The following is a 14,544-nucleotide window of genomic DNA, read 5'->3' as shown; positions in this document are numbered from 1 at the left end:
ACCTAAGTGGCAACTAGTGCAATGTTTTTATGACGGATTGACAGAACGAAACCGTCAGATGATCGATGCTGCATGCGGGGGCACTTTTATGCTTCAAAATGAGCATGAAGCATGGAAATTATTTGAAAATCTTAATGAAAACTCCCTCCACCATGCTTCATGTTCTCGTCAAGCACCCCCGAGTTCTCAAAGAAAAGGGACAATTTGTGAAATAAGTCATTCTATGGACTTGTCTAGCAAGGTAGATGCATTGTCCCATAAGATTGACCAACTGATGATAGGTGGGCATTACATGAACTCTTCCCAAGCACAAGTGTGTACTATTTGTTCTAGCCCATCCCACCCTATTCATGAGTGCCCTTCAGCGCCCCAATTCCCCGAACTCGTGCAAGAACACATCAATGCTGCTCAAACACAGCCTAGACCGGGTAATGACCCATTTTCCAATACATATAACCCGGGATGGCGAAATCATCCAAACTTTTCTTGGAAGCAGCAAGCTTCGAACACAGCCCAACCCTATTCCCAAAATTTTCAAAATCCTCAGAATTTTCAAACCCCACAAAATATTCATCCCTACCGTCCCTCGATTCAATTTCAACACACTCCTCCTCCACCCCAAAGAAACACAGCCTTTGAGGAGAAAGTGTTGAACGCCCTTCAAGGTTTGGAAACCATTACACAATTAGTGCACTCTCATACACAATCAATCGCCAAGCTAGAATCCCAAATGGGTCAACTAGCTAATGCACTAAACAAGCGAGAGGAAGGAAAGCTTCCAAGCCAACCACTAAGTAATCCTAGGGGACAATACATGGCTCAAGAAAATCAACTAAATGCAATTCATCATGAACAAGCCAATGCTTTGACTACCCTAAGGAGTGGACATGTAGTAGACAATAAGATTGGGGAGGACAACAATAAGGAAGATGAAGAAGAGGATAGAAATGTGTCAAATGAAAAACCTTCTTCTTCTTCTTCACCTAGTCCACCTTCTGCCAAAACTCATATCCCAAAGGCCCCATATCCTGAAGCTCTTAATTCACCCTCTCCCTTTGGCAAAAAGGGAACTTCACTAGAGGAAATAATGGAGGTCTTCAAACAAGTTAAAATCAACCTTCCACTCCTTGATGCCATCAGACAAGTTCCCTCCTATGCCAAATTTCTCAAAGACCTTTGTACACAAAAGCGAAAATCTAGGACACATGTGCCTAAGAAGGTCTTCCTAACTGAGCAAGTGAGTTCTATTCTCCAACACAACACCCCTCCAAAATTCAAAGATCCTGGTGCTCCCACGATCTTCTGTGTCTTAGGAAATAATTTCATTGATCGAGCACTCTTAGATCTAGGGGCAAGTGTCAACCTTTTACCTTATTCAGTTTATGAGAAACTTGGTTTAGGTGAGTTAAAACCAACCTCGGTATCCCTTCAATTGGCTGATCGATCTGTAAAAACACCACGTGGGATAATTGAAGATGTTCTTGTCAAGGTAGACAAATTTTATTTTTCAGTAGATTTCATTGTCCTTGATATGGAATATCAGCCCAATCCTAATAAACAAATCCCCATGATCCTTGGGCGGCCCTTTTTAGCAACAGCCAATGCATGCATCAATTGTAGAACAGGGGTAATGAACATATCATTTGGAAACATGAAGGTAAAATTAAATGTGTTCAATGCAGCCGACCAACCCGCAAGGGAAATTGAGTGTTTTATGATAGACAAAATAGAGGACCTCATAGAAGGAGATGCAAAAACTATCTCACTATGTCTGGCTGAAGACAATAAACTTAGCGCTTGTTGGGAGGCAACCCAATTCTCTTAGATTATTTCTTAACATTGAGGACAATGTTAGGTTTAGGTTTGGGGGTATTCATCTTGATTTTCATCTAATAAAAAAATAAAAAATAAAAAATAATAATTAAAAAAAAAATCATTTTTTTTAAAAAAAAGAAAAAAAGAAAAAATAAAAAATAAAAATATTTTTTTTCATTTTTATAAAATAATATTAATAAAAAAGTTATCAAAAAAAAAGTTTTTGTTAAAAAAAAAAACCCTAATTTATATACATTTATGCGAGAATGATAAACACACAAGGTATATAAAATCTAAAAAGTCCAATGACTAGTGGAAAGTAATACAAATTTAAGTTCTTTTTATTAAGTCTCTCTTAGGGAGTTGTAAGCTAATTAATACTTTGGAATTTCACTACACACTGGCCGACTCTTCTATGGTCTAGGCTCGACATTATGTTGAGAGTATGGTAGCAACCTTGGACCCTGATGAATCATACTTATCTAATCCAAAAAAAAAAAAAAAAAAATCATCAATAAAAATGGATTTAGTCAGGAACATCGAAAAGGGCTACCTATTGTCAAAGGTTAAGTGGGCTTGTGATGAGGACTCCGAGCATAAGTCCGTAGGGGAGTCTTGATGCCCGACACCTTATGCCAACTGGTGTGAGAGTTGTCGACTGATTGCTCGTTACATGGAGAAATCACCACAAGAGTAAAAGTGCACAATTTATATATCTTTCTTAAAAAAAAAAAAGTTATATTGACCGAAAAGACAATAGTGTGAAAGCCGTCGTAGTAAAAATTCGAGTAAACTGGAATATTACAGATAAAGCCTGTGAGGTACTAAAGTAAACATCCACAACTCTCGAAATCCTGCAGATAAGATGATTTTGAATCAGTGAGTAGGTCTTTTCGACCAATCCTTGGAAACTACTAGTACTAATAATATTTTGGAGATCCGAACCCTTAGCTTGTGTACGGTCCAGATTTCACCGAGCACTCTAGTATAAATAAGTCTTACAACTCCCTAAACGGAAACTTAATGACTTTAACTTAGATTGCATACTAATCTAAAATTTGGGCTGACTTAGTAAATAAAACCGTGTGTGCTTTGAAATTCTTATCATTTATGTATCTTAAATTAGATTTTAATTAAAAAAAAGTTTTTTTTTTCTAGCTAGTATGCACTTGGAATTTGAAGTTTCATCAATCAAATTAAAAAAAAAAAAAAAAACAACAACAACAACAACAACAAATTAATCATAACAATAAATGATATTGAAGTTTGTGGGTATCTTCACTGGAAACCCTCACGAGACTATAACTCGTCCACTAGGATAACCTAGGGGTTTAAAGCCTTGTTGCATATGGTAAATGCAATCGCGATGCCTGCGAAAGTGAGTTAGAGCTTTTTTTTAATTTCATTTTGCTCGAGGACTAGCAAAACATAGGTTTGGGGGTGTGATAAGTGCTTAATAATTTATAATTTAATTATCTTTCCATAGCACTTATCAATGTTTTTAAACTGATAAATACATATTTTACCATGAAATTAAATAAACATTGAAATAAATTTAAATTATGGTAAGAGGTAAATAATTCTTTTCTTAAACCAGATTTTGAACTTGTCTCTCTCTTGATTGCAATCTTTCATGAAAACTACAGAAAAACATATAAGGAGATTGTGTTGACCCGGCTAAGGTTATAATTAAATGGGCTTTGGTCTTGATTAGATTAAAAGTTATAATTGTATGGAAAAATATTTGATTAACCCTTTTATTAAGTCACGGTCCTGCTTTTAGCCTTGTTGAGTCCGGTCTGAAGCAGTTTAACAAAAATTAAACGACATTGGGCTCGAGAGTAAGTTCAAGCAAATCAACGATCATGACCCACCTCAAACCCAAAGTCAATTTCCAACCAATTCATTATCTGCCTTCATATAAAATTTTATAAATTTAAAACAAGAAAAAAATAATAATGAATATAATAAAATTAATAAAAATCAGTGGATTTACTGTTCATATGAACAGTGTCCCGTGAAAACACTGTTCATATGAACAGTGTTACAAAAAAAATTATTATATAAAACTAAGTTCACTGTTTATCTTCTTCCCCCCTCCCCCGCATGGCATCTCGGCCGTCCACCTTCCTCCCGTCGATTCCACGGCTTCCTCCGCGTCTCAGCCGAGATCCAGCATCACCGCGTCAGCTCCGTGCCAGCCGCAATCACCGCGTGCCATCCGCCGCCCGTTCCACCTCCCAGCAGTCAGAAATCAGCCGAGCTTCACCCGGATTCGTTCCAAGAAGAGATCCCATCGATTCCCAGCTCCGATCCCTGTAATTCAGCCTTCACCGTGATCCCAGCCGACTGCATTCAACGAGCCGGTAACCCAGCTCCTTCCGGATCGGCACCGTTTCGAGCTCCATCCCCATCTTCGCCCGAGATCATTCCCAGCAGCCGGTAACCCAGCGCGGCATTCATCTCTAGCTCCGTCCCCGTCTTCTCCGAGATTCAAACATTCCGCATTAGCCTCCCAGCGATCCCGCGGCGCCCTTCATCCGGAGCCTCCTCCTTCCGTTTCTAGCCATCAAGGAACGCGAGATTCAGCCATTCCCACGGATTCACGCCCTTCTCCAGCGATCCCGCATGCAACAATCAAGCCTCCGCGAGATCATTCCCAGCATCACGCCCTCCTCCTCTCTCAGTGGATCCATCAAGGGGGAGAATGGGTATAAAGAGGGTGGCCATCGGCTTTGAGAGGGGAGCTCGGTGGAGAAGAAAGAAACAGGGGAGACCCCTGTTTCGGTGAAGAAAAGAAGACACCAGCCGAAAGAAAAGAGAGAAAAAGAAATAAAAAAAGAGAGAGAAAGGGGAGGAAAGAGAATAGTTTGTGTTATTTTTGGAAGAATGGGAGGTGAAGGCTTTCATTTGAAGATGGGAGGTCGTCCGGAAGCCATGCTCGGCTAAACATCTAATCTAGGGCTGGATGAAGCCCTAGCAATGTATCAGGGCATTGTAGTTCTTATTTTCTTTATTATTTTGGAGCTTGTTTAAATTCTTATCTTCAATGAAATATCTTTTTATGATGTTTTGAGCATGCTATTTACTATTCATGTTTGCTGAAGTAGTCTAAGATGATCCATGCCTAGGAAGATGAGGTGTGCTGCATCCTAGATTAGCATACTTAGGTAGACACTTCATGCTATACCAAAGATGGATTTTCCTAACACTCTTTATGTTTTTATTTTAAAAGGTTTGTAGCCAAAATTGCATGCCTCTCCAAAAGATAAAAATTAAGAACACAATCCTTGATGCAATGCTATGTGGTGGATTCCAAACCCTAGATCTATTTACTTTGATAAATTCCAATCCGTACTCATAGTTTAATTTAGTTAAATCAAGTTAGCAAATCCTTCTTTTTGATTTATTTTTAAAAGAAAAATAACTTATTCTTCAATCCCTGTGGACCGACACCCGTAATCACTATCCTACAGGATACGTGCTATTGCGTGGTTTATTTTTGAAATTGAAATAACCGATCATTGCTCTATTTATTTTTCTAATAAGCATCTTTGCAATGGCATTATAGAAAATGGTCTTCTTGTTTTATTACTTAATGACAATGTCTTTTATATTAATAGAAGCAATAAAAGAAAGAGAGAAGAAGTGAATAATACCCTCCTTTGGCATTGCCGACTTGGTCACATAAGTGAATCAAGAATCAACAAGTTATACAAAGAAGATGATCGGTTCTTTCAATTTTGAAAATAAACCACGCAATAGCACGTATCCTGTAGGATAGTGATTACGGGTGTCGGTCCACAGGGATTGGAGAATAAGTTATTTTTCTTTTAAAAGTAAATCAAGAAGAAGAATTTGCTAACTTGATTTAACTAAATTAATTCAAAGGGCATAAGCTAGAGTAAAAAGAATTTTAAGTTATCGATTAATGAGAGCTAAAAGTAAGATGAATGCAGTAGTAGGAATATTTTACGGGAAGAGATGTTTAGGGTTAGAATCCACCGATGAATTTGTAAATATGATGCTTTCAATGATTTAGATGCGTGTATGATCTGATTGCTCTTAACTACAAGTTAGGGCAATCATATAAAAAGTTGAAATCTAACCCACAGTATGAGTCATCTAAGCCTGGTACAAACCATCTTCTCTAAGGATAGGCATAGTCTGTCCTATTTAGCATGATTCATCTGATGATTAATTTCTCAAAGATAAATCTGGTAGTTGCATAACAATCTCCTTCAAACCATAGGTATTGAATTCGATTTCGATAAACTATATTAATTCATGCAGAGGCTTTCTACAAGATAAACATCTTACACAAATTAAACAAGACATTTCAAGATCATAATTTCATTAAATATGCAACTGTCTTACAATGCTAAAAATCAAAGAAATGCAACATAAATACTCATCCACGGCTTCATCAAACCCCTAAACCAAGATTTAGCTGCTCATGGTGGCCGGAAGTCCTCCCATCTTCATAAAAAAAAATTACTCTTCACTCCCTTCCACGCACGGCTTTCTCCTTCCTTTTCTTCACCGAAACAGGGGGTCCCCTATTTCTGTCGAAGCCCGCTCCTCCTTCTCCCTCTTCTTCATCTTGCTTTTATAGATCGCCGAAGGCCGGTGATGGATCCCCAGCGAGGAGGAGGGCGTGATGCTGGGAATGATCTCGGCGGAGGCTTGATTTCTGTTGCACGTGAGATCGCTGGAGAAGGGCGTGATCGTTGGATGCGGCTGGAACGGACTGATGGCGGAGGAGCTGGATCGTTGATTGCAGCCGGCTGGGATTGCGGAGACTGGGATGGGATCCGGATGCGCCACGGGCGGAGGAGGAGGCGGAGACGCTGGGATTTCGACGCGGCTTGATGGCGGAGCTGGATCTCGGCTGCGGACTGTGTCACAGGCGGAAGACGAGGCGGAGATGCTGGTTGCAGGATCGTCGTGTAATAACCCCAAAATTTTTTTTTTATATAAAAAGGGATAGAATAGTCCTTTAAAATTGATATAAGGGGTAAAATGGGAAGGAATCAAAAGTTAATGGCATAACAGCAGATATGTTGAAGTGTTAGGGGCAAAATGGGAATTTAATAATATTAAAAAAGGGTGAATAGTGCTTTGATGTGATTTAAAGGGGGGTTTACTGTGGCTTTTGGAATGAAACCGAGAGAAGAAAGGAAGGGTTCTCAGACGGCAACAGAGAAGAAGAAAAAGAAGGAGAGGAAAGGAAAGGAAGAAAGGAAGAGGAAGAAGAAGAAGAAAAAGAAAAGGAAGGAGATCCCGGTTGCGCTGCCAGCTGAAGGAAAAAGTGTAGATCTCCTTCCCCTCTACGCAAGGACCTCGATTTTCAAAAAGAAAAAGGTAAATATCCATTCCTATCTAGTCTTTTGATGACATTAGGCTATACAAAGGGTGGATATAGTCTAGAGGGGTAGGATAAGGGTTGTAGAGGCGGTTAAAAGAGGAAGAATCGGATTTTGACAAATTTTTCCGGCACTACGGAAAAACTGTGTCGAAGTCCCAACTTCGGCGAATTATTTAGGGGGACAAACGACCTCCGATAGCAATGCATGTTACCTCTTTGGAATCCCCTATGAGTGTAGAATGTTAGGTAAAAATTTCATCAAATTTGGAGTTTGGAAAGTGGATCAAACCCAGGATGAAGTAACCGGCTGTCGGTCCGGGTTACTGTTCATCCGAGTGGGAAAATAGGGGATTTCATGCCATAATAGGGTATTAAGCCCAGATTAAGCTAAGAAGACCTTGTACTCGTGCAAGGGAGTCCCTAATACACATAAATGATGAGTTAATTAATAGAAAAAGAAAAAGAGAAAGAAAAGAAAAGATTTAGGGAACGGGGGAGTTGAATCAATTAAAGTTCCCTATATTATGATTGGCACGTAGATTATGGCCCTTGATACAAGACTAAATGTATTGTAAATGCATGTCACAGTTGGGCAAGAAGCTAGGGAACAAGAGGAAGAAGTTCCCCACTGCCTGCTGTAGATTTTTTGGAGGCGTATCAGGGCTGTGCCGGATTGACAGGTGAGTGGGAGTTTGTACTTTGCACCATGAGCACATTCCTTATTCATTTTCATGAATATTGCCAAGTGTAACTTGATTCCACCTGAGCTCATTGATTAATTGTTGTGGTAGATTCCTCTATGTTTTGTTCTCCATGCTTGATTATTCTGTACATGCATTTGAGGAAACATTGAGAGGAATTACGAGGGGTTGATGAGTAATCAAATTGATTTCGAATTGTGAAATGATTTCTTTTGTAAATTGATTTCATTTCCTCTATTTCAAAGACTTATGAGTGGTAGTCTTGATTATGCTCCTTTTTAGTAGAGTATTGGGAGGGTGCATTATGGCATTTATGCATGGCTTGGCAGTATCTGCAGGACACCTATAGTCGATGGGGTTGAACATCGGCCTTTGTGCACATAGTAGCCTTCTGGGTGGGCGGAGCCCAGTCCCTTCCTAGGGGGGGACACGGCCCTAGGCGTAGGATCGGCCGGTCCTACGACTTATATTCTGCTTGCCGCCGGGCATAGTAAGACCCCGCGAGGTGCAGTATGGCTTTCCGCGGATGTAGAATTCCCGCGAGGTGCCGTTTAGTATGTAGATGTGAGATGGATTTCTGTTCTGGATACTGGCCAGCATTTACATGATCAGTGTGGTATCTTATCCTGCATATGCATGTGACAGTGGGGAGTTGTTGCTGGTTCGCCTGGGGCGTAAAACCCACCTCCCGATAGCTGTCTAGCATTTACATTATCGATATGGTGTCTTATCCTGCATATGCATGTGATAGTGGGGAGTTGTTGCTGGTTCGCCTGGGGCGTAAAACCCACCTCCCGACAGCTGTCTAGTGATGATTTACATATTGGTGTGGTGTCATATTCGATATATGCATATGGCAGTAGGGAGTTGTTGCTGGTTCGCCTGGGGCGTAAAACCCACCTCCCGACAGCTGTCTAGTGATGATTTCAGCATATTGACACCTGATTTGTATGTTCCAGCATTATGATCTGTTGAGCATATTCATGAGTAGCATATATGTTTACTTGATTATTCCATATATGCTTCAGATGAGTTGATATTGATTGTGCTGATATTGATGATTTACTCCATATTCTCTATGTTGAGTTCATGTTCATGTTGTTATTGATCTTGAGATTTCATCTCGAGCCATGATTATATTCTGTCTCATGTGCATAGTACTCTCTACTCCACTCACTGAGTATTTATATACTCACTCCCCAGTTTGATATTTTTGATTGCAGGGCAGGTATTGTATAGAGAGGAGCAGGATTAGTGGTTGCCTGCTAGCTGTGCCGCTCCATAATATAGTATAATGTAGATAGTGGTTTATACCTTTTGGTGTATTATAAACCTTCTATTGTATATAGTGCATAGTTACAGTCATAGATCCTGTTGTGGATATGGGTTGACCATGGATGGATTAGGAAGCAGGTATATATATATGTGTGTGCAGATCAGTGGTGTGCCTGTGATAATGTATTGCTATATATTGTCCAGGTTTATTATGTGACAGATTATGTGATTGCTGCTCTGACAGGTAGCGTTGTTGTATGTAATGAGATAATCCTGACAGGTCACCATAGGAAAGGTGATCATTTTGTGCATGCATCATGCCAAAATTTTCAGAATTTATTAATGATTGATAGGTAATAGGGTTCTACGTGGTGGCTGGTGGCCTTATGCCTACCCGCACCCTAGGACCGTCGCGGCGGCCCGCCGGGAACGGGGCGGGGGTCGTGACAGAGGTGGTATCAGAGCAAAGGTTAAGAAGAGTCCTGTCAGAGCAATAGGGTGAGTCAGGATTAAGTATAGGATTATACTATGGAGCATAGGATTTTTCTATATATTAATTTATGAGTCATTTACAATTCAGTAAAATATATTATGACTCAGTGTGTAACGACCGTCCTTTCTTTTTAACTCTTTTAGAGACATATAAAGAATACCTCCAAGGAGAGGACCTGCTCGTCCTGGAAAGAGGATGGAGCCAGATATAGCATTGGATGCGGGTTCCGCACATGTCGAGCCCCAAAGAGAAAAATCTCCTCCTGCTGATAGACGGAGGGTTGATGATCAAGGAGAGGTAGGAAGTAGAGATGCATTGATGGAACAGTTACTGGCGGAGAATCAGGCTCTGAGGGAGCAGATTGCTCGGGGGAAACCTCCTGCCCCGTCAGTAGTATCTATCCCACCTTCTGTACCTGTGCCAGGAAGTTTGGCCAGGCGAGCTCTAGATGATGAGGGGATTACTGTACAGGAATTTCTGAGGCTCAGAACCCCGGAGTTTAAGGGGGAAGAAGGTGAAGATCCTCAGAGATTTCTGGAGGAGACTGAAAAGATGATACGGAGACTGCCCTGTTCTGATGCAAGAGCTATAGAACTTGTAGGGCTTACAATGAAGGAAGATGCCTGGGACTGGTACCAGAGGCATATGGAGGACAGATTGTACAGTAGGAATCCTCCAACCTGGGAAGAGTTCAGGCAAGCAGTGATGGATGAGTTTTTGTCTCCTGCTGAGAGGCAGAATCGGGCTCTTCAGTTTGAGAGGCTGAAGCAGATGCCCGGAATGAGCGTATCTGAGTACGCTCGTGAGTTCACTAGATTGGGAAAGTATGCTCCTTACATCATCCCCACTGAAGCTGTCAGGATAGAAAGATTCAGGCGGGGTCTGATTTCCCCGCTTTATAATGCGGTGTTGGCAGTAGAGGTCCCCACCTTGTCTAGGCTGATAGATAAAGCAAAACAGTGGGAGACCAGAAACAAAGAGGAAAGAGCTGAAAGAGAACAGAGAAAAATGAGTGTGGGGAAGGAGCAAAGCAGTAAAGATAGATCTGAGGGAGTAGATCTCTCGGAGGGCCCGACGGAGCAGTCTGTACGCTCAGCTCCACCTGCCCCACGTAAGAGGAAGTGGAGGGAAAGAGGTCAATCACGAGATACTTTTCTACCATCAGTACCTCGTCCTCCGGTCACTATGGCCAGAACTGAATCCAAGTTTCAATCATGGCCAGTGTGTGGCATATGTGGGAAGCAGCACCCTGGTAGATGCAGAATGGGTCAGGGAGTGTGCTACAGATGTGGACAGCCGGGTCATTTTGTCAGAGAATGCCCGCAGGGTGCCACCCAGCAGTTTGTGCCCTTGGAATCCTATCCTTCTGTGCAGATGGACAGGCCTAGTAGTAGGGGGCCTGTAGGCAGAGGCAGAGGTCAGACACCAGTGTCATAGCAGAGTGCCGGACCATCTCAGCCATTAGCTCCAGCAGGCAGAGGGCAAGGAAGGATGTTTACGGTAAATCCACAAGAGGCACAGGCATCGAATGCAGCTGTGACAGGTATGCTCCTCATTGATAAGATTAAAGCTAGAGTGTTGTTTGATTCTGGAGCTACCCATTCATTTGTGTCCCCTTATTTTGCTAAGAAGTTAGCTAAGGATAAGATATTAATGCATATTCCCTTAGCTATTAGTATATCTGTAGGGGATAGTATAAAAGCGAAGTATGTGTATCCTACCTGTGTGGTAGAGATAGAAAGTAAAATACTTCTAATTGATTTGATTTCCAATACCACACCGAGCAGAATATGAAAAGCAGATACACTCACCCCTTTGAGTAATCAGGTAATTTACTCTTTTAAATTCGAGGACGAATTTTATATAAGGAGGGGAGGATGTAATAACCCCAAAATTTTTTTTTTATATAAAAAGGGATAGAATAGTCCTTTAAAATTGATATAAGGGGTAAAATGGGAAGGAATCAAAAGTTAATGGCATAACAGCAGATATGTTGAAGTGTTAGGGGCAAAATGAGAATTTAATAATATTAAAAAAGGGTGAATAGTGCTTTGATGTGATTTAAAGGGGGGTTTACTGTGGCTTTTGGAATGAAACCGAGAGAAGAAAGGAAGGGTTCTCAGACGGCAACAGAGAAGAAGAAAAAGAAGGAGAGGAAAGGAAAGGAAGAAAGGAAGAGGAAGAAGAAGAAGAAAAAGAAAAGGAAGGAGATCCCGGTTGCGCTGCCAGCTGAAGGAAAAAGTGTAGATCTCCTTCCCCTCTACGCAAGGACCTCGATTTTCAAAAAGAAAAAGGTAAATATCCATTCCTATCTAGTCTTTTGATGACATTAGGCTATACAAAGGGTGGATATAGTCTAGAGGGGTAGGATAAGGGTTGTAGAGGCGGTTAAAAGAGGAAGAATCGGATTTTGACAAATTTTTCCGGCACTACGGAAAAACTGTGTCGAAGTCCCAACTTCGGCGAATTATTTAGGGGGTCAAACGACCTCCGATAGCAATGCATGTTACCTCTTTGGAATCCCCTATGAGTGTAGAATGTTAGGTAAAAATTTCATCAAATTTGGAGTTTGGAAAGTGGATCAAACCCAGGATGAAGTAACTGGCTGTCGGTCCGGGTTACTGTTCATCCGAGTGGGAAAATAGGGGATTTCATGCCATAATAGGGTATTAAGCCCAGATTAAGCTAAGGGAGACCTTGTACTCGTGCAAGGGAGTCCCTAATACACATAAATGATGAGTTAATTAATAGAAAAAGAAAAAGAGAAAGAAAAGAAAAGATTTAGGGAACGGGGGAGTTGAATCAATTAAAGTTCCCTATATTATAATTGGCACGTAGATTATGGCCCTTGATACAAGACTAAATGTATTGTAAATGCATGTCACAGTTGGGCAAGAAGCTAGGGAACAAGAGGAAGAAGTTCCCCACTGCCTGCTGTAGATTTTTTGGAGGCGTATCAGGGCTGTGCCGGATTGACAGGTGAGTGGGAGTTTGTACTTTGCACCATGAGCACATTCCTTATTCATTTTCATGAATATTGCCAAGTGTAACTTGATTCCACCTGAGCTCATTGATTAATTGTTGTGGTAGATTCCTCTATGTTTTGTTCTCCATGCTTGATTATTCTGTACATGCATTTGAGGAAACATTGAGAGGAATTACGAGGGGTTGATGAGTAATCAAATTGATTTCGAATTGTGAAATGATTTCTTTTGTAAATTGATTTCATTTCCTCTATTTCAAAGACTTATGAGTGGTAGTCTTGATTATGCTCCTTTTTAGTAGAGTATTGGGAGGGTGCATTATGGCATTTATGCATGGCTTGGCAGTATCTGCAGGACACCTATAGTCGATGGGGTTGAACATCGGCCTTTGTGCACATAGTAGCCTTCTGGGTGGGCGGAGCCCAGTCCCTTCCTAGGGGGGGACACGGCCCTAGGCGTAGGATCGGCCGGTCCTACGACTTATATTCTGCTTGCCGCCGGGCATAGTAAGACCCCGCGAGGTGCAGTATGGCTTTCCGCGGATGTAGAATTCCCGCGAGGTGCCGTTTAGTATGTAGATGTGAGATGGATTTCTGTTCTGGATACTGGCCAGCATTTACATGATCAGTGTGGTATCTTATCCTGCATATGCATGTGACAGTGGGGAGTTGTTGCTGGTTCGCCTGGGGCGTAAAACCCACCTCCCGATAGCTGTCTAGCATTTACATTATCGATATGGTGTCTTATCCTGCATATGCATGTGATAGTGGGGAGTTGTTGCTGGTTCGCCTGGGGCGTAAAACCCACCTCCCGACAGCTGTCTAGTGATGATTTACATATTGGTGTGGTGTCATATTCGATATATGCATATGGCAGTAGGGAGTTGTTGCTGGTTCGCCTGGGGCGTAAAACCCACCTCCCGACAGCTGTCTAGTGATGATTTCAGCATATTGACACCTGATTTGTATGTTCCAGCATTATGATCTGTTGAGCATATTCATGAGTAGCATATATGTTTACTTGATTATTCCATATATGCTTCAGATGAGTTGATATTGATTGTGGTGATATTGATGATTTACTCCATATTCTCTATGTTGAGTTCATGTTCATGTTGTTATTGATCTTGAGATTTCATCTCGAGCCATGATTATATTCTGTCTCATGTGCATAGTACTCTCTACTCCACTCACTGAGTATTTATATACTCACTCCCCAGTTTGATATTTTTGATTGCAGGGCAGGTATTGTATAGAGAGGAGCAGGATTAGTGGTTGCCTGCTAGCTGTGCCGCTCCATAGTATAGTATAATGTAGATAGTGGTTTATACCTTTTGGTGTATTATAAACCTTCTATTGTATATAGTGCATAGTTACAGTCATAGATCCTGTTGTGGATATGGGTTGACCATGGATGGATTAGGAAGCAGGTATATATATATGTGTGTGCAGATCAGTGGTGTGCCTGTGATAATGTATTGCTATATATTGTCCAGGTTTATTATGTGACAGATTATGTGATTGCTGCTCTGACAGGTAGCGTTGTTGTATGTAATGAGATAATCCTGACAGGTCACCATAGGAAAGGTGATCATTTTGTGCATGCATCATGCCAAAATTTTCAGAATTTATTAATGATTGATAGGTAATAGGGTTCTACGTGGTGGCTGGTGGCCTTATGCCTACCCGCACCCTAGGACCGTCGCAGCGGCCCGCCGGGAACGGGGCGGGGGTCGTGACATGTCGGGAGGACGCTGCGGGGAGGATTTCTTAGGCGATGCCATCTCGTGGCTGGAACGGGGGAATCGACGGGAATCTCGGCCGTGATGCACTGCGGGGGAGGGGGGAAGAAGATAAACAGTGAACTCATTTGTTATTATTATTATTATTTTTTTTGTAACACTGTTCA

The 14,544-nt window shown here is 41.4% G+C and overlaps 1 protein-coding gene across 2 annotated transcripts; it reads left to right on the top strand.

Moving 5' to 3' along the window:
* The first annotated feature begins 6,783 nt into the window (after window positions 1-6,783).
* On the top strand, window positions 6,784-13,834 carry LOC149751331 (uncharacterized). 2 transcript variants are annotated; one of them, XM_089927226.1, is made up of 2 exons: window positions 6,784-11,195; window positions 11,480-13,834. In XM_089927226.1, the coding sequence occupies exon 1, from the start codon at window positions 9,848-9,850 to the stop codon at window positions 11,087-11,089; it is 1,242 nt and encodes a 413-aa protein (XP_089783352.1). In that variant the 5' UTR covers window positions 6,784-9,847; the 3' UTR covers window positions 11,090-11,195; window positions 11,480-13,834. The 2 variants fall into 2 exon arrangements, with proteins under 2 accessions (XP_089783352.1, XP_089783353.1); XM_089927227.1 differs by having other exon boundaries at window positions 7,718-11,946; window positions 12,540-13,834.
* Window positions 13,835-14,544: the final 710 nt, after the last annotated feature.

This window comes from Phoenix dactylifera, chromosome 14 (assembly GCF_051530095.1).
Source record: "Phoenix dactylifera cultivar Ajwa chromosome 14, Ajwa_hap1_PhDact_Kaust_v1.1, whole genome shotgun sequence".
Classification (NCBI taxonomy): Eukaryota; Viridiplantae; Streptophyta; class Magnoliopsida; order Arecales; family Arecaceae; genus Phoenix; species Phoenix dactylifera.
This window is presented reverse-complemented; position numbering and strand designations above follow the sequence as displayed.